Source organism: Caretta caretta, chromosome 18 (genome assembly GCF_965140235.1).
Source record: "Caretta caretta isolate rCarCar2 chromosome 18, rCarCar1.hap1, whole genome shotgun sequence".
NCBI classification, from domain to species: domain Eukaryota; kingdom Metazoa; phylum Chordata; order Testudines; family Cheloniidae; genus Caretta; species Caretta caretta.
Window position 1 is genome coordinate 8,303,398 of NC_134223.1, and position 22,841 is coordinate 8,326,238.

A 22,841-nucleotide genomic window follows, 5' to 3' on the forward strand; every position below is an offset into this window, starting at 1 on the left:
TCCTGCTATTTTCCTTTCCATGTGATAATTGATCATTTATTCTTAGCTGTTGTTTCCTATATGTTAACCAGTTACTGAGCCATGAGCGGACCCGCCCTCTTATCCCATGACTGGTTACTTTGCTTAATAGTCTTTGGTGTGGGATCTTGTTAAAGACTTTCTGAACATTCAAGTACACGATATTGATTGCATCACCTTGTCCACATGCTTGTTGACACCTACACAAAATTCTGATAGATTGGAGAGGCTTGATATCCCTTTAAAGAAGCCGTGGTGTAGCTGATACGTCTGTTCGTTACTATAATTTCAACCAATTTGCCTGGTACTGAGGTTAGGTTTACCAGCCTATAATTGCCAGGATCGCCTTCGGAGCCTTTTATAAAACTTGGTGTTACATTAGCTATCCTCCAGTTATCTGGTACAGAGGCTGATTTAAGCGATAAGTTATATACTACAGTTAGTAGTTCTGCAATTTCATATTTGAGGTCCTTCAGAACATTTGGGTGAATACCGTCTGGTCCTTGTGACATATTACTATTTAATTTATCAACCTGTTCCAAAACCTCTTCTGTTGACGCCTAAATCTGGAACAGTTCCTCAGAGTTGTCACCTAAAAAGAATGGCTCAGTGTGGGAACCTCCCTCACATCCTCTTCATTGAAGAATTGCAAAGCATTAATTTAACTTCTCTGCAATGGCCTTGTTTTCCTTGAGTGCTCCTTTAGAACCTCGATCGTCCAGTGGCCCCACTGATTGTTTGGCAGGCTTCCTGCCTCTGAGGTATTTAAAAAAAATTGCTGTTTGTGTTGGTCGCTCTTGCTTGTTGCTCTTCAAATTCTCTTTTGGCCTGCCTAATTATACTTTTACACTTTGCTTGCCAGAATTTGTGCTCCTTTCTGTTTTCCTTAGTAGGTTTTGACTTCCAATTTTTTCAAGATGCCTTTTTGTATCTAACTACCTCTTTTACTCTGCTGTTTTGCCACGGTGGCATTTTGGGGGGGGTCTCGTTTTTTTCCCCCTTTGGGAGATCATTGAGTTTGAGCCTCTATTGTGTGTTTTTTAAATAGTTTTCATGCAGCTTCCAGGCATTTCACTCTTGTGACTGTTCCTTTTAATTTCCATTTAACTAGCTTCCTCCGTTTTGTGTAGTTCCCCTTTTTGAAATTAAATGCTACTGTGGTGGGTATTCTTGGTATTTTTTCTTCCCTGCAAGGATGTTAAATTTAATTTCGTTATGATCGTTATTACTGAATGGGACAGCTATATTCCTCTCTTGGACCAGATGTTGTGCTCCACTTACGACTAAATGAAGAATTGCTTCGCTCCTTGTGGGTTCCAGGACTAGTTTCTCCAAACAGTCATTTAATGTGTCCAGAAATTTTACCTCTGCATCTCTTCCTGAAGTGACATGTACCCAATCAGTACGGGGCTAGTTGAAATTCCCATTATTGCATTTTCTGTTTTTGTAGCCTCGCTAAGCTCCCTGAGCATTTGACAGTCATCGTCACCATCCTGATCAGGTGGTCAATAGTATATTCCTACTGTTATATTCTCATCATGCATGCATGGAATTTCTAGTCGTAGAGATTCTAGGGTACAGTTTGATTCATTTAAAATTTTGACTATATTTGACTCTGTGCTTTCTTTCACATATAGTGCCACTCCTACACCTGCACGACTTACTGTCATTCCTATATATTGTACTCTGGTATTACCGTGGCCCATTGATTATCATCATCCACCAAGTTTCTGTGGTGCCTATTATATCAACATCCTCCTTTAATGCCAGGCACTCAAGAGCCTTAGTAATTAGACTCCTAGCATTTGTCTACAAGTGCTTACAAAATTTGTCAATATTTAGGTGTCTGCTTTCATGTGATGTAAGTGAATGGGACTCCCTTTCGTTTGTCTGTTTTGCTCAGCTCTCCTCTCTTTTAGGATATAGAGTATCCCCTTTAATAAATCCTTCCCTAGGGGAAGTCACTGTCCTCAGCTCTCGTCCCCTAAAGCCCCTACTCTACTTGCGCTATATTGATGACATCTTCATCATCTGGACCCATGGAAAAGGACCCATGGAAAAGAAGCCCTTGAGGAATTCCACCATGATTTCAACAATTTCCATCCCACCACCAACCTCAGCCTGGTCCAGTCCACACAAGAGATCCACTTCCTGGACACTACAGTGCTAATAAACAATGGCCACATAAACACCACCCTATACCGGAAACCTATTGACCGCTATTCCTACCTGCATGCCTCCAGCTTTCACCCTGACCACACCACACAATCCATCGTCTACAGCCGAGCTCTGCGATACAACCGCATTTGCTCCAACCCCTCAGACAGAGACAAACACCTACAAGATCTCTGTCAAGCTTTCTTACAACTACAATACCCACCTGCAGAAGTAAAGAAACAGATTGATAGAGCCAGAAGAGTTCCCAGAAGTTACCTACTACAGGACAGGCCTAACAAAGAAAATAACAGAACGCCACTAGCGGTCACCTTCAGCCCCCAACTAAAACCCCTCCAACGCATTATTAAGGATCTACAACCTATCCTAAAGGATGACCCAACACTCTCACAAGTCTTGGGAGACAGGCCAGTCCTTGCCTACAGACAGCCCCGCAACCTGAAGCAAATACTCACCAACAACCACATACCACACAACAGAACCACTAACCCAGGAACTTATCCTTGCAACAAAGCCCGTTGCCAATTGTGCTCACATATCTATTCAGGGGACACCATCACAGGGCCTAATCACATCAGCCACACTATCAGAGGCTCGTTCACCTGCACATCCACCAATGTGATATATGCCATCATGTGCCAGCAATGCCCCTCTGCCATGTACATTGGTCAAACTGGACAGTCTCTACGTAAAAGAATAAATGGACACAAATCAGATGTCAAGAATTATAACATTCATAAACCAGTCGGCGAACACTTCAATCTCTCTGGTCACACAATCACAGACATGAAGGTCGCTATCTTAAAACAAAAAAACTTCAAATCCAGACTCCAGCGAGAAACTGCTGAATTGGAATTCATTTGCAAATTGGATACTATTAATTTAGGCTTAAATAGAGACTGGGAGTGGCTAAGTCATTATGCAAGGTAGCCTGTTTCCTCTTGTTTTTTCCTACCCCCCCCCCCAGATGTTCTGGTTTACCTTGGATTTAAACTTGGAGAGTGGTCAGTTTAGATGAGCTATTACCAGCAGGAGAGTGAGTTTGTGTGTGTATGGGGGTGGGGGGGATGTGAGAAAACCTGGATCTATGCAGGAAATAGCCCGACTTGATTATGTAAAGAGTTGTCACTTTGGATGGGCTAGCACCAGCAGGAGAGTGAATTTGTGTGCGGGGGTGGAGGGTGAGAAAACCTGGATTTGTGCTGGAAATGGCCCACCTGTTGATCACTTTAGATAAGCTATTACCAGCAGGACAGTGGGGTGGGAGGAGGTATTGTTTCATATTCTCTGTGTGTATATAAAGTCTGCTGCAGTTTCCACGGTATGCATCTGATGAAGTGAGCTGTAGCTCACGAAAGCTCATGCTCAAATAAATTGGTTAGTCTCTAAGGTGCCACAAGTACTCCTTTTCTTTTTGCGAATACAGACTAACACGGCTGTTCCTCTGAAACCTGTCCAAAGTGTGTGCTCCTCTGCGCCTGTCGGCTTTCCCCCAGAGCCCTTACTTTCAAAACTCCTTTATGACCGTTCTAATTTTACCTGCCAGCAATCTGGTTCCACTTTGGTTTACCAACAGTCCCATGTGTTGCGTCATCTCTCTTATGCTCTTTTGCAAGAGGTGTGTGAGCATGAAATGCATGCTCCTTTTTTTTTTTTTTTTTTTTTTTTTTTTGGAAAGGGGAAAGAAAACGAGCTCGACAGCCATGGAGCCCAAAGGTTGTCGGCAAACAGAGGACCAGGCAGAGCAAAGGCAGCAGCAATGCCAGCTCCTTCCCTGTAAAGTGCTTTGCTATTCTAGATTAGGTACCTCTAGGACTAAAATATAGACAGTTCAGTATCCTCCTAGAATCACAGAACTGGAAGGGACCTCGCGAGGTCATCTAGTCCAGTCCCCTGCGCTCAAGGCAGGACGAAGTATTATCTTCTAAACCATCCCTGGCAGGTGTTTGTCCAACCTGCTCTTAAAAATCCCTAGTGATGGAGATTCCACAACCTCCCTAGGCAATTTATTCCAGTGCTTCACACTCCGACAGTTAGGACATTTTTCCTAATCTCCAACCTAAACTGCCCTTGATGCAATTTAAGCCCATTGCTTCTTGTCCTGTCCTCAGAGGTTAAGAAGAACAATTTTTCTCCCTCCTCCTTGTGACAATCTTTTATGTGCTTGAAAATTGTTATCGTGTCCCCTTTCAGTCTTCTCTTCTCCAGACTAAACGGACCCAGTTTTTTCAATCTTCCCTCATAGTTCATGTTTTCTAGACCTTTAATCATTTTTGTTGTTCTTCTCTGGACTTTCTCCAGTTTGTCCACATCTTTCTTGACATGTGGCGCCCAGAACTGGACACAATACTCCAGCTGAGGCCTAATCAGTGTGGAGTAGAGCGGAAGAATTATGTCCGTTTATTGTTGCGTGTAATTATAATTACAGCCCTAGTCTTGCACCAGGACCCCATTGTGCTAGGCGCTGTACACACAACAAAAGGACAGTTCGGTCTTTGCTCTTCACCTTATGGCTGCCAGCCCGAGGGTGGCGGGGGGGAGGGACGGAATCCTAGATGGTCTTTAGGCTGTGGACACCTTTGCACCACAAACTGCAATAAGGCCATTCTCTTTTTCAGATGAACTACAATTCCAGTCTGAATGTGACCAAATCTACTGTCAGAGAGAAGCACATCCTAAAGCCCTTTGAGGAGAGCCTTCCAATTTAACCATACAGCAGAGCTGGGTAAGTGGGAGATTACTGTATGGCTAAATTAAATGTAATTCGTATTCTTAAAGGGAAGGGTGGTCTTGGAGTTGAAGCACTCGACTGGGACCCGTTCTCTGGCTTCCTCTGGCTCTGTCACAGACGTGCCATGTGACCTTGGAAGTTACTTAGCACAAAATTTTCAAAGATGGCTTTTGCGAGGTTTTTGGTTGCCCCCCCCCTCCCATGAGGCACCCTGCATCTGATTTTCAGAAGTACTGAGCACCTACAAGTCCAAGTAAAGTCATCAGAAGCTGTGGGTGCTCTGCGGCTCTGAAAATCAAGCCCTTGGTATCACAAATTAGTCACCCAAACGTGGAGACCATTTTTGAAAATTTGAGCCTGTTTCTCCCTCTATAAAATGGGCTGATATATACCTGCCTCCCACGGGTGTTGGGATCAGGGGCGGCTCTACCAATTCTGCCTCCCCAAGCAGTCGCCGCCGAATTGCCACTGCAGCCGGAAGAGAGGCAGAGCTGCCGCCGAATTGCCTCCACGGGCCACAGACCGCCGCCCCATTCTGAATGCCGCCCCAAGCACCTGCTTGGAAAGCTGGTGCCTGGAGCCAGCCCTGGTTGGGATTTAATTCGCAGCATTTGGGACGTGGTTGGAGAAAAGGCATTTTATGAGCACAAGGTATATCTAGAAATCTAGGGTAAATTCTCTGCTTAGGTGACTGACTTCAGTGGGGGGTTAAACCAGATTTTATCCGCATAATCTAGGGCACCCAGTCAAGGCTAGTTTAGTATGGGGGTGAGTTAGGTCCCAGGCCTACAGAGTGAAATTCCTTTTAGAAGTGGGCCAATCTGTTGTGATGTTTATATAGGGAAAGGGGAGACTAGCTACTGCATGTACCTAGAATCTGGTGACCTTTTTTTTCTTTTTTAAACCAAAAAAATTATTCAGCAAACCCTCTAGCTTCAGTAACACCACAGTGGTTTGTGTCAGTTTCACCAAACAGTTTCAGTAAAAAAAAAAAAGCCTTAAATTCCAAAATAATTTGAAACTCTTGTATCAAAGGAGTTTTAAACAAAACATTTTGATTTTTTTTGGTACAAAATGACTTTGTGACCAAAAAAAAATTAAAGGAAATTAAGGTTTTAAATGGTCAAAATCAAAACAAAGCATTTTGTCCAGCTAAAACTTTTTATTTTTATTTTTTGATTTGCTGAAAACTTCAGGGTTTTTGGTTTGACCTGAAATGTATCTTTTTCAGCCTTGCCACTGAACCAAAAAACCATAAATCCATTATTAGCCCAGCTCTCCTGGCACCTCCATTTGCCCACAAGATGAGAAACATGTCGGTATGCAGATCGGCTTCTCTGGTAAGCACCGAGCACCCTGCTGCCAGATCCTGAGAAGGTGTTAGCAGAGATTGTTGTGCCATTAACGTCTATCATCCTAATGTGTGAATTAAAAGGGTGAGATGCTACTTGAAAGGATTTGACAGGAGCATGAAAACCAGAAGGAGCTGTTAGATGCTCCCTGATGGTTCTTGGCTAAGATCCAGCATGAGCATGGCCTGGTGTATCATCTCTTGTATTCGCCCAGTAAATAACATTAAAATTTTTCTCTCTGTGATTCCAAACCCTCTGAAACAACAGATGATGTCATCAAAAGTAACCATGGCAATTTATCAAGGCTGCTTGGTGGCCTGTTGCCTTTCACTTGGGGAGTGGTGGATTGCAGAAAGGAGCTGTTTAACTGAACCTACTCGTATAAGTACTGAAGTACACCCACCCCACGGGCACTGATCTGTTAGTGCACTGGTTACTGGTTTACAGCATTGGGGTGGTGTCCTATTGCCTTTTCGAAATCCACTTGAACTCAGGGAGCACTTGCAGTGGGGGGAGCTCAGCACCTCACAGGAACAGTCCCTTAGTGGGCCACATTTTCAAAGGTATTTCAGCACCTAAAAAGACAGAGACACCTAGTGGGATTTTTCAATCCATCTGCTGCTTTAGGTGCTGAAACACCTTTTGAAAAACTGGCCCTACGTCCGTTTGGTCAGGCAGAAATAATCCCCAACCCTCAGGCCAAACTTAGATTTGTGGCAAGGGAAAGAATTTTCCAGACCACGACCGTGCTTTGCGAGTCTTTTATTAGCAGTACCTGCCCCATTCTGAGTATTATTCTCATCCCTCAACACTATACATTCTCCCATGCAGGTGAGACCAGTAGCGGGGACCTTTCACATTGAAAATATCTTGCAGTGTTCAGCCTGAGTTGAGCTGCAGCAAAGAGCGATCCAACTCGAACACAACCAGTGAATCATTTGTGAACACTCACAGCTTTTTGGATCAGCCAGACCAGTGACCAAGTAAACTGAAGTCCTTCCGCTCTGAACAACCTGGTCACCCACTCAGCTTTCTGTCTGATCAACATTGCTCTCTGTACAGTGCATTTCAGGTAAGACCCATTTTGGTAACATGCCATCAACAGGATACAGACTACATTCTTGTGTAGACAACAGCATTCAAATTATTACTAAGAAGAAATCAACCAAGTGGAGCCCCAGCTCCTTATAATAAGAGTATGAAAATGCTAGTTCCCTTTGCAGCTTTTGGAGGTGGAGATTTGCCATTACAGATCACGCAAGCCTGATGTTTGGTGAGGGAAGGTAGAGTTAATGGGCAAACTGGAGGGTAGGATTAAACAAGATTTTATTACTTCTCCTTGTTGTGTGGCAAGGTGACAAACATAACAAAGGGATTCTTAGCAGCAGTTTCTAATATTAGAAAGACATTCATGTATTGTTGGGAAGGAAGAAAACAAAAGCCAATTGTTTTTCGCATGTCTCCGTCACTACCACGGCAATACACTGGGCAGGAGAGTGAGTTGCACAGGGGACAGGCTGCTTATTGGGGCAGTGGCTCTGTTTGCATCCACAGGGTTTTATGCCAGTGACCTCTTTGGTTTTGATCCATGGGATTTCCACCACTTGAGTCTGTTAATGCGGTTCCTTTGAACCCCCAGAAAATCAAAGTGGCACTCTAGCTAACTTGATGATTTCATCTGGCTTCCAAACTGGGGCAGGATTGCTTGAAGCAGGATGGAGTTTGCAACTTAACACAAATCCAGGTGCTTTCTTGCATGATAGGGTGGTTGTTTGGACTGACTGGTCCTACTTATTTCATCCTTATGCTAGGAAAAACCTGTTATACCAAGAGGGTCATTCCATGCTTAAAAGCTTTTGGCCTTTTAAAGCTCACTGTTTTTTTAAGAGGTACAAAGCCAGGTCATCTCCTATCCCATATGCAGGAATGGGATAAAATGAGGGAAACTACACCCAGTGCAACAGGAAGTTGGTAGGATTAGAAGCCGTAGGGCTGGGACAGCAGGGGGCGACTGAGCTAATGCAGCAGTTTGATCTAAGTTTAACAAGGAACAAGGGTTAGGACAAGCTGTGAAGCAGGCAGAGGTAGGGTGTAGATTCTATAGTGAGCACTTGAGGGAGAGCTGCTAGAAAGGGAGTGAAGACCTGGTGAGGATAGCTGAGAGGCAGGTAAGAGCTGGGAGAAGAGATACCCAAGTCACTCAGCACCAAGGGCACATCTACACTGCAGTTAAAAACTAGTGGTTGGTGACTCAGCAAACGGGGTTCAGGGTAAGAGACTGTTTAATTGTGGTGTAGACTTTTGGGTTTGGGCTGGACCCAATTAAACAGGCCCTGAGCCCTGTGAGACATGCCAGCCACGGGTATCTCACTGCAATGTAGACATGCTCTAAGGGGCTTGTCTACATGACCCCACAGTGCAGACTGCAGCACACACTGAAGTTTTGCACTGTAAGTGCCCCCTGTAGACCCTGCTAGCACGAACTAAAAGGGACTTAGTTCACTGTAACATAGTCCATTTAAAACAGCCCTACACTAACGCAAACTGGGTATCTCTTAGTTCATGCTAGCAAGATCTGCATGGGGTAATTACAGCACTAAACTTTAGTGTGTGCGACAGTTCACACCCCTGTAGGCCGTACTGTGAGGCTGTGTAGAAAAGCACTAAATGCAGAATCAGGGGAAGAGAATTTATCCTCCCCAGCAGCGTTATGCAAACTTATCTCACAAGCCTGTATAAAATAGAGTAGCTGCAGCTATCAGTCACATGAAAGTTTGTATTTACTGGATAAATTACTGATTTATTTTAATATGCAAAACCTTGTTGCTATTGTGCATCCTGGTACAGATTAATCTTGTCTATTACTTTTGTATAGTGTTACACAGTGATAAAAGGTAAATAAGTACCTGAAATGTTTTTCTTTGCGTCAAATACAGTAGACTCCTTCAATCTTACACAGTTAGAACCAAAAAGTGCTAGTAGAATCAGTCATTAACAAACCTTTGCTTCAACAGTTTCCTTTTAAAATGCATACAAGTCTGTGTAACTAAGATATGGTAACAGCTTACCTGTCTCATGATTCAGCATTTGATATTTGTAATAAGTGGATATTGACTTCAGTGGCAGTGACCAGTTATTGACCTGAAAGCTAAATACTAGCCAAGGCACAGTAGAGGTTAACATTTAACTGACTGTACACCTCAGACAATTAACGGCTGTACTGTCAATCATCTACAGTTTCACAATTCTGGCTGCGGGAATTGTCAACCGTAACAGCTTGCTATTGAAGGAACATTCAAAATTAGAACTGAAGTTAGACTGTCCTGTCCAATCAGGATGTGGAAAGTTGGATGAGAGAGCTCAGTGGACATGGTATAAGAACCTACTAATAAGACTGCAGTAGCATTTGCAATTTAGAGCAGTTTTGTGCCTCAGAACAGGTGGGTAGGCGTTACCCATGATGTACAGGAACAGACAGTCAGGAGTGTTCACTGTACACATGGCCTGCTGTCTAAGGCCCAACAGAGGCAAAATGGACTCTTAACATTGTGATCAGATCTCTCTCCCTCCGAGCAGCCGATAAGATTCCTGCTGCTGCCACCCACTTGTTACTAACATGAGATCCACGCCAGGGAAGAGGAGATGCCCTCAGGATCCATTCAGGTAACCTCACAGGGGAGTAGCTTGGAGGAGCCTGCCCAGCTGGATAGCTGTCAAAGGGCTAGTGAATCCCAGACCTAAAAAGCCTTAATGCACCTATTACTGACGCAGTTGCAAAGTATTTGTATGGCTAACCCTTGCCATTGGCTTGGCTTAGCACAGCCAGGGGCTGTACTAATGTGAAACATGGGGCTAGCACTGAATCCGGTTTTAAACCAAGAGGTTTAACAGCAAAATAGCCATGAGGAATGCACAACAACAGCATCCCCTCAGTACGATACGCAAAACAGAGCTACTGTCACGATGCGATTCAAACTACAGCCTAAGCCAGACCACAGCCTCTGATCTTAACAGCAAGGAACTCTGGGAAAGTGCACAGCTAGAGTCCAATGGTGTAGCTCTCGGGATCAATTCAAGCCAGAGTTCACATACGTTTCCCCCCACTCCCCAGAATAGGAATTCTTAACCAACAAGCAATTTAAAAATGAAGTTTAACAAGCATGATTTGTAACATGGCCCATGCACTAAACTAAAAACAAGTGTTTAGAAGATAATACAGCTCTGAAAGTAACAGGGGCAAGCCCATCTTGTTAATGCCATTATCTGCTCTAAAGCAAGAGCTGTATGCCTCATATTGATTATTTCAGGAATCTCAGTTCAGGGGGAGAAAGCAAAATCTGTCCCTATTCTGGTGGAGAGGGATATGGGTGTTAGAGGCTGCTTTTGAAAAAGGATGGACAAGAGTTGGAAGACAAGGGTTCTGCCTAGTCCCAGCTCAGTTGCTGTTTTCATGCATTATGTTCCCTAAATGCGTCTCCCCTCTAAACTTTGCAAGGGTTTTTACAGCCAAAGTGTGACTGCAAGGCATTTTATCACCTACAGTGTTTGATGATAAAACATACGGCTTGTCCACACAAACACTTTGTTGATGGCACGCTGGGATGTAAATTTACCATACACTAAAAGTTTCCTAGGGAGCTTAGATCTACCCCACTTGGATTAAAGCATGGTAGGGAATTTTTAGCAGGCAGCAGCAAGGTCCACACAGACACTTAGTGCCGTGCAGGGTAGATTTACACCGCAGCATGTGGAGAATTAAGTGTTCGTATGGCCTTTAAAGAACATGATTTGTTCCCTCTCCAATGGCAGACTGGGCACTGGCTTCATACCTGCAGCAGGAGACACTCTGTCCCTGAGATCTAGATGGAAAACCACAATCATGCATAGACCAATGTAGGGGGAGAAATGAACAAGAACCTCTCCAAAGGCATGTTCCTCTATGATTCTATGGGACTTTGGGAGGGCAAGCTTAGTGGATTTGTTTAGCACAGATCAGCATGAATCCCAGTTATCTCATTCTTTCCAGAATGTTTCTCCTCTCAGGCCTGTGGTTCTTGCTTCTGTATTCCTGTTCTAGTCTAGTAGTTCTGAGGTTCCTGGCTTCCTTGATGAGCAGCCTCCTCCTGCTAGAGGACCGTGAACAAACTGCAGCCTACAGAAGAGCCCTGCCTTAGACTAATCCTCTACATCAGGTTTGAGAAATCACAAGGGCTGCTCTTGTTGCTGGGTAACAGTCTGTTAAATTGTGTTTGCAAAAACAAAATGCTTTAAATACTATTAGAGCCGTAGCTTGGAAATGAGATCGGCCACTACGCTCTGCATTTGGAGTCAGTAGTAAGAGGCCATTCTCCCAGCATGGAAGGCACTGGGCCGCGATCATTGCATGTACGCGTACTTCCAGTCTCCGAGGGGCACGTGGGTCTCCTTGATGGCCTGGGGAGACGTCCAGCGCAGGAGGTAGGAGGGACTGCCAGGTTTGTCGTTGGTTCCTGTTGGAAAGCCAGGAAAGGCTCTTTACGGGAAGGAGGAGTCATTCCCCAGTAGGGAGCAGACTCCAGTTTTTGCCCTGCAGGAGGTTCTGTAGAGAGATCCCCATCCCCCAGCTGAGGAGATGGCGGTACAGAGCCAGGAGTAGAACCCAGGCCTGCTCCCTCCTCCCCAGAGAGGAACCATTCACACCCCTCTCACGTGAACATCTGCCCCAGCACAGCACTCTCACCTGAGGCACGGGCGCCCCCAAATGGCTGCTGGGCCACAATTGCACCAGTCGACTTATCATTAATGTAAAAGTTGCCAGCTGCATTCCTCAAAAGCATCCTCGCTTCCTGGATGACGTTCCTAGGAGAGATGGGGGAGCAGTGACACAGCAGAGGAGGCCACGCTCAGTGCATCATCATCCTTTCAATCTGCTGTGGGCCTCCTGGCCTCATACCGGGTGCGAGAGAACACAGTGCTGGCCCGATGTCCCAGCCTAATATCTAATCCCAGCAAAGCACCCCACCCTGCCAATATTGCTCTGTCCTTGAAGATTCAACATTCCTGGGGTACTCTGCAGGGCCCAGTCAATCCCTGGCCTCTGCGCTGAGGCGGACAACAAAGCTGGTCAACTCTTAGTTACTGCTGCCCTAAGCTGGGCTCAACCCCAGATGTGAAATGTGTCATTGCTCCAAACCCATCTCCTGTACTATTCAGTCCCAGAGAGTTGCACCACTTAAAGTTCACCACCTCTGATGGCCATGGGGCAGCGCAAACAAGCCAGCTGGGGCTGGTAGGACATAGGGAAAACCCCTGAAGACTCAAACAGCAACAATCCCCCTGAACTACACTTCAGAACCTCTAGGGAAAAGGGGCAAGGGGCTCAGACAAGGAGCCTCCCTGCTATGCAAAGCACTACCCATGAAGGGGTAAGGGGCCACTGGCCCAGGACTTCCTTTCTAGCAGATGAAAATGGAGGTAATACATATGCTGGTTCTGCATGACAGAAACCGAAGGGTTCTCCCCCTAGTGCACCCTGGAAAGAAAGAGCGGAGAGCGAGCTATTCGCACACACTGCTATGGCGGTGAGAATTCGGGCACTTACTTATCCTGGGCGAACACTGCCCCTGTGAGGCCGTAGGGGGATGTGGTGTCTATGAGCTGTAGGATTTCCTTGTACTGCTTTTCTGGATAGACATACACAGTCAGGACTGGGCCAAAAATTTCCTGCATAGCAAAATAAAGGTGGTCAGGGCAGGAGCAGCCGAGTGTGTGTGCCTGTGAGCGGGGCCCACAACTGCTGCTTGTAATTGATGGCAGCGCCTGCTACTTGAGCAAATAGCCAGTGTGAAATAGGAGAAATGAGCAGCACTGTGAAAGCAGGAGGAGCACAATCAACTCCTGCAGGGAAGGCGGAGCACCATCGCCCGGCCCATGGCTGCTCACATGTAGAATTTGCTTGACAGGCAGTTCCCTCGAGTTCCTGCCAGGGACAGCCGTGCACCTTCATTGTTATCTAAGGTGTTTAGGGTCCTGTACATAGTACTTGGGCCAGGCTCCCACCCACACAATGCCCCCTGTCCTCCCCAGCCTGAATGGATGAATGCGAGTTAAAGCCATTCCCCAACACACTTCCGAGCTGAGGATCAGAGCAATTCTGCCTCAGTGAATAATTATAGGACTGCATGAGAAGCAGAGGATGAAGAAAAGAAACGGCTGTCAAAGGCTATGTCTACACAGCAATTTACCAGTCGCTTCAGCCTTGCAAGGCTCTGCCTGTGGGGCTGTTTTATTGCTATGTTGACATCTGGGCTTGGGCTGGAGCCAGGGCTCTAGGACCCTGCGGGGTGGGAGGGTCCCAGAGCTCGGGCTCAGCCTGAGGCTGGAAGTCTACACAGCAATGAAACAGCTGTAGACAGAGCTCAAGTCATCTGGCAATGGCCAGCCGCGGGTCTTTCTTTGCTGTGTAGACATACCCCAAAAGGCCCTCTGGTAAGCCCCTGCTTCTGAGCTGCATTAGTTAGTGGCAGCATGTGGGAGAGGAATGCTAAGCATGACAGTAGCCAGCCCTAACCCCATGCCCATAGAACGGGCTTGGGATAAGGCTGAAGCACGGGTTGCTGGGACAAGGCTGCTGCTTTTCCTTTAGTTCAATGGGCTTTAGAAGCTTTTGAGGAGCCTGCCCAGCTGGCCTTTAACACAGACACAGCCCTCGTGCTCTTTATTGGCTGTGGTTTCCGTCCATCACGAGGGTGAGCCAAGAGGAGTGGTGGAATGACCACTAGCTATCAGGAAGGGCTTCCTAGCATATACAACCGGCCCCTCCCGGAACCTGTGGCTGCCCTGTCACTTGAGCAGCTAAGGCACCGGGAAAGACAGCGTGGGGAACAATCCTGCACCCCTTACCACGCTGCGCCGGTGGCCTCCTATTTAACTGCACGCTCATCATGGAGCTTGTGCTGCTCTGATGCCCAGTCTTGTGAGCACCTCAAGGCCCATGGGAGGGCTACAGTCTAGGCAGGAGGCAGCAACACACGCACGGAGGAGGAGTGCAGTTACTCATTAAGGGGAGGGGATCCTATGGGATCAGTCCTAGAGGATGGGAATCTCTGGCTTAGATGGCTAAGATTTTTCTCTCTCAAAGACCTGTGTTTCTGCAATGGCTATTCTTCCTGCTCTTCTTGCTGTCAATTCAACCTAGACCCCCGCAGGAGAGAAAAGGGATACTCACCTCTTCCATGATGGGGTCCTTTGGGTCTTTGCTTTCCACGATACATGGCTCGACAAAATACCCAACAGTGTCATTGCACGTCCCCCCTGCCAGGATGCTGAGGTTGGGCGACGTCTTGGCGTGTTGGATCCACTTCTTAATACGTGCAAAAGACTGAAAACCACAGTGCAAGGAGGAGTCTGAAAGGGGCATTGCCCATCGGCAACACTAGCCATGGAGCGGCCTCGGCCCTCCGGTAAATGAGGGCTGACTCGTTTCCTCGCTCCCTTGCATCCTAAGAACTGCCAGCAGGATCAATCAGCGGCAGACGAGCTATTGCAGCGCATGAAGCCACGCGCCAGAGAGCTGCCTTCTAGGCAGCACTGGGTTCGCACCTCACTGCATGCCCCAGGATTTGCTTCTGGGAAGATGTCCCAAGAGCATCCCTAGACCCCTTCTGGCCAAAATCATGACAACTGTCCTTAAGGACGGCCACTGGGGACAGCAGTCTCAGACAGGTGCACGTGCAATAAGGCAGGGCTGTCCAGAATTGGCTAGAAACCCAAAGCCATGTACACTTTGCAGCTGGCCCCGGAGACATGACCAACAGAAGACACAGAGCCAAGGACTACTAGCAAAGTGGAGCATTGCATGCTGGGACCTGTAGCATGGCCAGCCACACCTCTGTATTAAAGATGAGCAACTGCAGTCTCAGAGGGCTAGTGCTCTGGCCACACCCTGGGGCAAGGACAGAGTAGGGAGACAGACTCTGCCCCCAACAAGGGGGCCAGGCACAGCAAGGGGATGCCCAAAGCCTTGACAGCGAGGGCAGGCCCCGTGCTGCAGAGGTCCCTTCTCTGCGATGGAGGTGGATGAGCGAGATTTGCAGCCAAAAAGCCACCTGCCTGCCCACAAGCTAAGACAGCACTTGCCACCTCAGCTACGTCTGGAACGCCGGAAGGGGAGGAAGTGCAGCCCCTGACAAGGCCAAAGGGATAATCAATACCCAGGAGGGTGTGGCCGGCTTGGAGAAACCACGCAAGACCTCTGGGGAGCAGCAAGAAAGCTGGCTTAGGAGATCAGACTTAGGCAAGCCAAAAGGCCCACCTGCGTACAGCAGTGCTTGCCAGAGCCTCCCCCTAGCAGCCAGGGCCCACCCTCCGGAGGGACTCAAGCAGTCAAGCCAGCAAGGGGCCTGGGGCAGGGGACTGGTCTTACCTTGTCATCGATCACAGCCGAGAAAAACGTGGCGAAATCCTGGGCAGGCTGTGGAGGGAAGAAGGGGAGCCGGTGAAAGAGTGAGCAGGCTTCTTCGCTCCACAGGCCATCAGCTGCCTCTGAGCGCCAGGCAGGTAGCTCAGAAGGCAGGAGGAGGAAGAAAGAGAATCTAAATCCCCCAAGTGACACTTGTCCCTTCTTTAATATCTCCCATCCCCACACCCCTAAGAGGGAGCAGCCGGCCTTTTTCAATTACGCTGTGGCGTTAACAGTTTCTTACAATCGTTCCTCTGCAGTGCTGGCTACAAGTTAATTTCTAATCACTAAAAAGATGAGGGGGGAAGAACCAGTGGATAAACAGCTCGGTTCAATAGGAATTAGCAGCCGGCTACTGCAGCTTCTAATCCCATCAGCCACCCGCTGAGCCGCAAAGCCCAGCAGCTCCACTCACGTCTCCCACTTTGATGTTCCCCTGCTCCTCCAACAGTTTCTCTTTGATCTGGGGCCACAGCGAGTCGGGGGCATAGAGGCGGGAGCAGGCCGAGCATTTCTGGCCGCTGTACTCAAAGGCCGAGCGCAGGGTCCCGTTCACCACGCTGGGCACATCGGCTGAGCTGTGCACGAAGTGGAAGTTCTTCCCGCCACACTCTGAGGAAAAAGACACAGACCCACCCACCCACCCCACACGGGAGAAGCCGTCACTGCCTTGTCGCTTCCAGACAAAGCAACTTACAGCCAGCCCCAGCTGTCTTGAGGTACAGTCCCGCTTAACACTCGAGCCACAGGCAGCAGACACCCCACCCTCAGCGGCCAGGCCACTCGTCTGCCTACCCAGCTCACATGTCTGAATGAACCCTGCCCCCATGCTCCTCGGGACACAGGGCTGGCTCTAAGCGAAGACACAGCTGAGGAATAAATACCAATAACATGGGAACCACCTCCCTAGCTCTTCTACAGCACCTCCAGCCAAGTGTCTCCCAGCAGCCCTGTGAGGTGGGTCAGAATTATCAAGCCCACTTTGCAGCTGGGGAAACTGAGGCATAGGGAGGGGAAGTGACTCACACTAGGTCACCCAGCAGGTCAGTGGCAGAACTGGAGTTTGAACCTTGTTCCCTCAGTCCTAGCCTTCCCTCCAGCCTTGCAATCCCTTGGGTTCACCCCGTCTCTTCCCTTTCTCCCTTACTAGGTACAAAGCAAAGGGACCATCGTCCCATTAGCAGGAGGTGAGCAATTGGAGTGCAGCATCTGCTGTAGGCTCCTTTGAGTAAGCAGAGAAAGGAGCATGCCCAGCATGGAGCAAGAGCCTTGCCAACCACCCACCTCAATAGCTGCAACAGCACCAACCAGCCCTCGGCACCCTACCCCCCGGCTCTGCCCCAGGTATCCCTTGCAGCCCCATAACCACCCATCCTCTGCTCTTTACCCAACTCCTCCTGCAGTGAGTTGGGTACCGCATCCCATCAGAGCGGCCACAGCCATTTCTGCACCAGGCTCGCTCCAAGCCGGGGCATGGCTGTGCTCAGGTGCCAGCTGCTTTTCCCAGGAGGTTCACTGCAAGAGGCCTCCCACAGCTGATCTCAAAATGGCACCAGGGTCCCTAAATACCTCGGCCTGTTCAGCTCAGCCGGGGCAGAGCACGCTCCGAAAAGGATGCACTCTGGAATAGGACGGCCGGGGGAATACTGGGTCACAGCTAGACCATAGCTAACCTGTACAGGGGAAGGAAAGCATCCTTGGGGTCCCAAACACAGGAGCCAACTGAGTCCGCTTGGGATCTTTACTCTGCGTGTAGGAGACAGACCTGTACAGCCCCACAACACTCTGCGTAGCTGGGCACATGGGGACTCTGTCCTGCGGTGCCTGGGAGCTGAGTGCAGGCCCCTGTCGTGTCCACATCACCACCCTCTGCCCTTCCCTAAACTCGGAGCACTGAAGAGCAATTGGCCCCATCTTAAAGCTCAGCACAGCCCAGAGCAGTTAAATGAACAGCCCCACCCAGCAAGGCTCTAGCAGAGTCCTGAGGCTAGAACCCAGGTGTTCTGGCTTTCAGGCCTCTGCTCCGAACACTGAACCACACTCCCTCCAAGAGCTGGGAAAAGAACCCAGGAGTCCTAACTCACAATTCCCTGTTGCGCCCACTGGAGCCCTCTCCTCCCCAGGTCTCTCTCCAGGCACCTGTTTGATTTCAAATGCACATGTTTGGTAGGAGACCACCTGAAATACAGCACAGCCATGGAAGTTAACAGCAAGCTGGCCACACAAGCCTGGCTAATTTGCTGCCCAATTCCTGCTGAGACGTTCCCCTGCAGCTGGCATGGCCCATGTGGCTCTTGTCCCCCCCGAGAGCTAAGTCTGGGCATTACCTCCTGCCAGGCGCGGGAAGGTGCGGTACCGATCCAGGTTCTCTGACACCTGCTTCCAAAGGTGCTTGAAGGTTCTGAAAGGCAGAGGAGGAGAGACACACTCTGGCACCACACACTGGAGCGAGCATCTCTAGAGCTGTGGAACCAGGCTCCAGCTCTCAGGCCCATGAAGATTTGAGGCTGTCCTACAGCCCCAGATCCACGAGCTGAAGAAACTTCCCCTCCCCATTCCAGCCAAGACACCTCATCCAACGCCCACCGTAGCCAATGGAAACAACTCCCATTGACTTCAACAGGCTCTAGCTCATAACCTTGAGAGAGGAGGGGAGACAACCTGAGAACCAGAGCCTAGACACCAAGGATGGGCACTACCGAAAAGGCAGAGATGGACAGATAGTGAAAGAGGGGAGAGAGAAGTGGCACAGAAGAGAATAAAGGAGAAATAGAGTCTGGCAGGAGCTTCCAGTTCTTTACTTTCCCTCCTTCTTTTTTGGTTCTGACTGTGACAAACCCCTGAGCTGCAAAACAATAAAAATGCTAATATGCTCCCACCAGGAGAGAGAGCCACTAATACTAATTTATGAGCTTCCCACCTTTAAAGCCCAATGCTCATCAGACCATGTCATTCGGCTGGTTAGCGGGGGCCCCGGATTTTAATAGTCTCATCTTTGGGAGCAGCACTTCGGGCAGGGCTAGCAGAACCCTTTGCCGGAATAACTTACCCTGAAGTGCTGGGAGGCGAGTGCCAGTTTGCAAATCTACATGGACAAAGGGAGCACCTGCTTGAAATGCCCTTTACCAGGACAAGGAGTCCTTCACATGGCTAATTCACATCCCTTTAATGTCTGTCGGCAGGGCGCATGTGAAATAAACAACATGTCCCTTTCCTACAGCATCGCTCTCCCAAGGAGCTCTTCAAAGGCTTTGCAAGCAATTAACGGAAGCTGCGGTGTCCCTGAGGGACAAGTAAATATCGCCCCCAATTTACAGATGAGGGTTAACATCTCTCTGTGCCTCAGTTGAGAAACATGTCAGGTCACAGATTAAATCAGGACCTAGGAATCGGAACTCCGGGCCCCCCATTCCAGCCTTTAGACACACCCTGTAGGGAAAGAATGATGGATACTCCAGGGGATATTGCATGGAATAGGTTAGGTCCCATCTACACCACCGCTTTTAACTGGGGCCCTGTCCCTTGGTCACAGTGTAGATGGGAGTCTGGATTTGCCCACCAGCAGCCCTGCAGGAAGTCCCCACGACAAGGTGTTTACAGTCTTTGGAGTCTAGAGAAGCAAAGGCTTTGGTAACATCCAGGGAGGTTTCATTATGCCCTGGAAATTAACATCATTCCACAGCTGCCATAAGGTGTCAAGTGTCCAGAGCAAACAGGGAGTGGGGGGCACATGACAATGAGACCCACTTAGGGCTGATCTTTTTCCTTTCTATCAGGATTGTCCCAATCCTCACCTTGCTTGCGGGACATTAACCAGTCCTGAACTAACCTTCAGTGCCTGCAAATGCTGCTATGTTGCGGCATCACACCTGAGCAGATGATGCTGTAGCATCATGACCCCACCCTGCCCTACCCAACCCCCTCTCCAAAGAGCCGACCCTTGGCCGGCTTCCCTGCCCACTTACGGAACGCTGCCCGTGAAGTTGAGCCCGCAGAAATGCTCAGAGCTCGTGACCGTGTCTCCAAAAACAGTTCCGTCAGCCGGGACAAACTGAATGACGTTTGGAGGGAGACCAGCTTCCAGGAGGATCTTGTACACGGTGAAGTTGGACAGCATGGCGGCATCGCTGGGTTTCCAGAGGACCACATTTCCCTGGAGGAGGAGGCGGAACAAATCAATTGATCACGGAGGGCGGCCATGGGCGTAGATAGCAGGTGATGAGGTCCCCCCTCGGTGCTGACCCCATGGCTCCAAAGCTCAACGACCCAACCAAAGCCCCTGTCTGCCAGCAAAGCAGATAGGGGCAGAGCAGTGAGAGTCAGCTGTGTTTGCTGGGGGTCCAGCAGCGCTGATGTGCATGGGATTGATACCCATCCCCTGCATTTGGCTTCAGGTTTCTGTTTCAAACAGCACTGAGCTTAATGCCCAACTCAGCTGAAGCCTGAAACCAGGCAGACCCCATAATGACCCTCTGCTTATCTCTAACACCGCCCCTCTGCAGATCTCCTGCCAGCTGAGCCTGGCACCGCTGGGTAGTCAGTAGGTGCCACCCCCATTTTACAGATGGGGGAAACAGAGGCATGGAGAAGATAAGGGACTTGTCCAAGGTTACAGAGCGAGCTGTGGTGCTGGGAATGGGACCCGAGTCTCCGCCAGCAGCTTCAGCCATACAACTGTACTTTCTCCTCAAGTCAGGTTTCCTTGAAACTGGGTGTAAACCAGTGGGTGCTTTAACCAGCCAGGAAAGGGAAATAAAGCTCCCGGCTTCAGTCCATTTTTAAGGCTTTCTTCAGGGCTGGTTTTATTGTCTACAGAAGAGGGCGAATCAACTGAAAGACACTGGGTAATAATTCCTAGAGAGGTGTCTCCCACCACCCCACCTTCACCCAGCGTGGAGTGAAGAGGACACATCCTACCCCTTAGTTTTCCTTTGACCCAGCTTCCCCTTCCTTTTATACTCTGTCCCAAGCAGCCATGTGACCAGCAGGGATCCCTTAATCCTCTCCTGGTGCTGCACCTTTCCCTCATTGCCCTGGGCCTGACTCATGTTTGTAAGAGGCTGAAGCCAGGTAAGCTCCCAGGTTTGAAAGGTTCCACCCAGTTCTGTGCTACGCCCACTACACCAGCCATCCAGCCACTCGAGGGGCGAGCTACCTGGAAGCTCACGGCAGCACAGGGGTGTCGTGAATCAAGCCACAACGGTCATGGCAGATGGAAAGCCGCAGGGCAACAAGGGGCCATAAAACATTTGTCCATCTGGATTGGATGTTCAGATCCTGAGCCTCTCAACACAAACCCTCCCCTCCCCTCTTTCTTCCACTCTGAGTGGTGGGAAAACTACATCACACTCAGCAAAATGTTGAAGTCACTGTGAAAGCCAATACAGACCACAGTCAGGGACAAGAGACCAGAGGAACCAAGTTGCTGGTCTGTTCTGATATGGCAAAAGCTCTGCTCCTCTGAAATCCTTCTCCCATCATTGTAACAGTATTAATCGTGTTGATCTCTCCAGCTATTCACGCAGCCGAGATATTTAATCCCATGGGAATTCCACTGTAAATTACTAATTACCATGATGCTAATTAATGTCCACACATTATAACAAGTTGGCCCACAACTCTCCATTTTAATTCCAGGTGTACAAAGCAGGAATGTGGGCTTGGCAAACTAGCCCCTTTTCTGATACCAGGAGCCACGCGACCCCTCCTCCATCTCCCCTTTAACAGCCCACCACCAGGGGCAGAGAAGATCTCAGCTTTCCCTATTAAGTGGAGGCAGACACACTGGCATGCAGCACCTCTGCTGTGGCGTGTCCTCAAGTGAAAAGCAGACACAAGGAAAAAGACCAGAAAATAGGGAGACTCTCAGAGGGATGGATCAGACCTGCCAGGTCCAATCCACCACCATGTAGCTCACCCTGGCCAGCCAGAATTGTCCCCTATACACCGGACTAGCTCTGAATGTCCCAAGGGATGGGGTTTCACCCACATCCCTTGAGAGTCTATCCCCCAGACAAACAGCTCACCCCATCAGAAAGATTCCCCTGTTCTTCATCTCTTAACATTGCTATTATTTATATAACCGGAGCGCCTAGGACCCCTAGACATGGACCCTGCTGTGGTAGGCGCTGTACAATCGAGAAGATGGCCCCTGCCCCAAAGAGCTGACAGTCTGAGTAGCCTCTTAATTATGCCTCCTTGTCTCACTCTCCCACCTTGAGGTTTACACCCTCCGCATTTGTAGGCGTGTCCCCCCCACCTTCGTCATCACTCTAAAAGAGCTAAATGCTTGGTTGTTTTTCCTTGTAAATCAATGCCCTCCGACTCCAGTAGAGGACGCTGTGCTGCGGGAGGCACCATCTTCCATATGGAGTTTAAAGTCGGAGGTTCTGGTCATTAAAGATGCCAGGACACTTTTCATAAGAGCAGAAAAGTTAAACCTGGTGCCACGGTCCAAATTCCATTTGCCTCTCTGAATCCCTGCTGCACTTCTATTTGGGCACAGTATTCTTCACATCCAGCTCTAAGCTGCTGTGTGCCCTGTTTAACAGCTATCGTGCTCCACCCCAGAGGTGGCTGCACTTCAGCGGCAGGCAGCGCCTACGTGCGGTACGTACATCAGTTGATGAACCGCTTTTGGATCCTTTTGGTTGGAAGACTACTAAAAGCAGTTTAGCACTGTTATGGCTTTCGGTCCATCTCCCATTGCTGCCGATATTTTTGAGCTCGTTCTGCGGCCTGCAGGGAGCTTTACCGAAAGCTGAAATCTGGGTACGTTATGTGCAGGGCCTTGCCCTCATCCATACTCGGGGTTACACCTTGGAAGGCACTGCCCGCAGATCGTAGTCCATTACTTACTCGGTGAACTCCCAACCACCACCTCATTCCATGGCCAGTGGTAATACCAGTAAGTTTCCTAGACCAGGAGCCAGAATCACAGCTCTGTCATTACCAGTCTAACCCCTGCAAGGCATTACTTATTATTTGGGTGGCTGCAGCATCACAGAGCAGGTGGCATACAAACACAGAACAAAAGACAGCCCCGTATGTCCCTTCCTATTCTTGCTCCCTTTCCATGATTATAAACACCTTCTTCTTTCCACGATTAGAGGCAATTTCTCCTCCG

General features: G+C 48.8%; 1 protein-coding gene across 2 annotated transcripts in view; it reads right to left on the minus strand.

Annotated features, from left to right (window-relative positions):
- Positions 1 to 7,023: 7,023 nt before the first annotated feature.
- ALDH4A1 (aldehyde dehydrogenase 4 family member A1) overlaps positions 7,024 to 22,841 on the minus strand; it is a 31,151-nt gene continuing 15,333 nt past the window's right edge. For both annotated transcript variants that reach the window (XM_048824704.2, XM_048824705.2), the window contains exons 8-15: positions 19,681 to 19,868; positions 18,043 to 18,116; positions 16,131 to 16,327; positions 15,680 to 15,727; positions 14,483 to 14,635; positions 12,857 to 12,978; positions 11,996 to 12,114; positions 7,024 to 11,765 (exon numbers count right to left, since the gene is read on the minus strand). In XM_048824704.2, the coding sequence (XP_048680661.2) occupies positions 11,653 to 11,765; positions 11,996 to 12,114; positions 12,857 to 12,978; positions 14,483 to 14,635; positions 15,680 to 15,727; positions 16,131 to 16,327; positions 18,043 to 18,116; positions 19,681 to 19,868 (1,014 nt within the window). In that variant the 3' untranslated portion in view covers positions 7,024 to 11,652. The remainder of the gene's footprint in view (positions 11,766 to 11,995; positions 12,115 to 12,856; positions 12,979 to 14,482; positions 14,636 to 15,679; positions 15,728 to 16,130; positions 16,328 to 18,042; positions 18,117 to 19,680; positions 19,869 to 22,841) is intronic.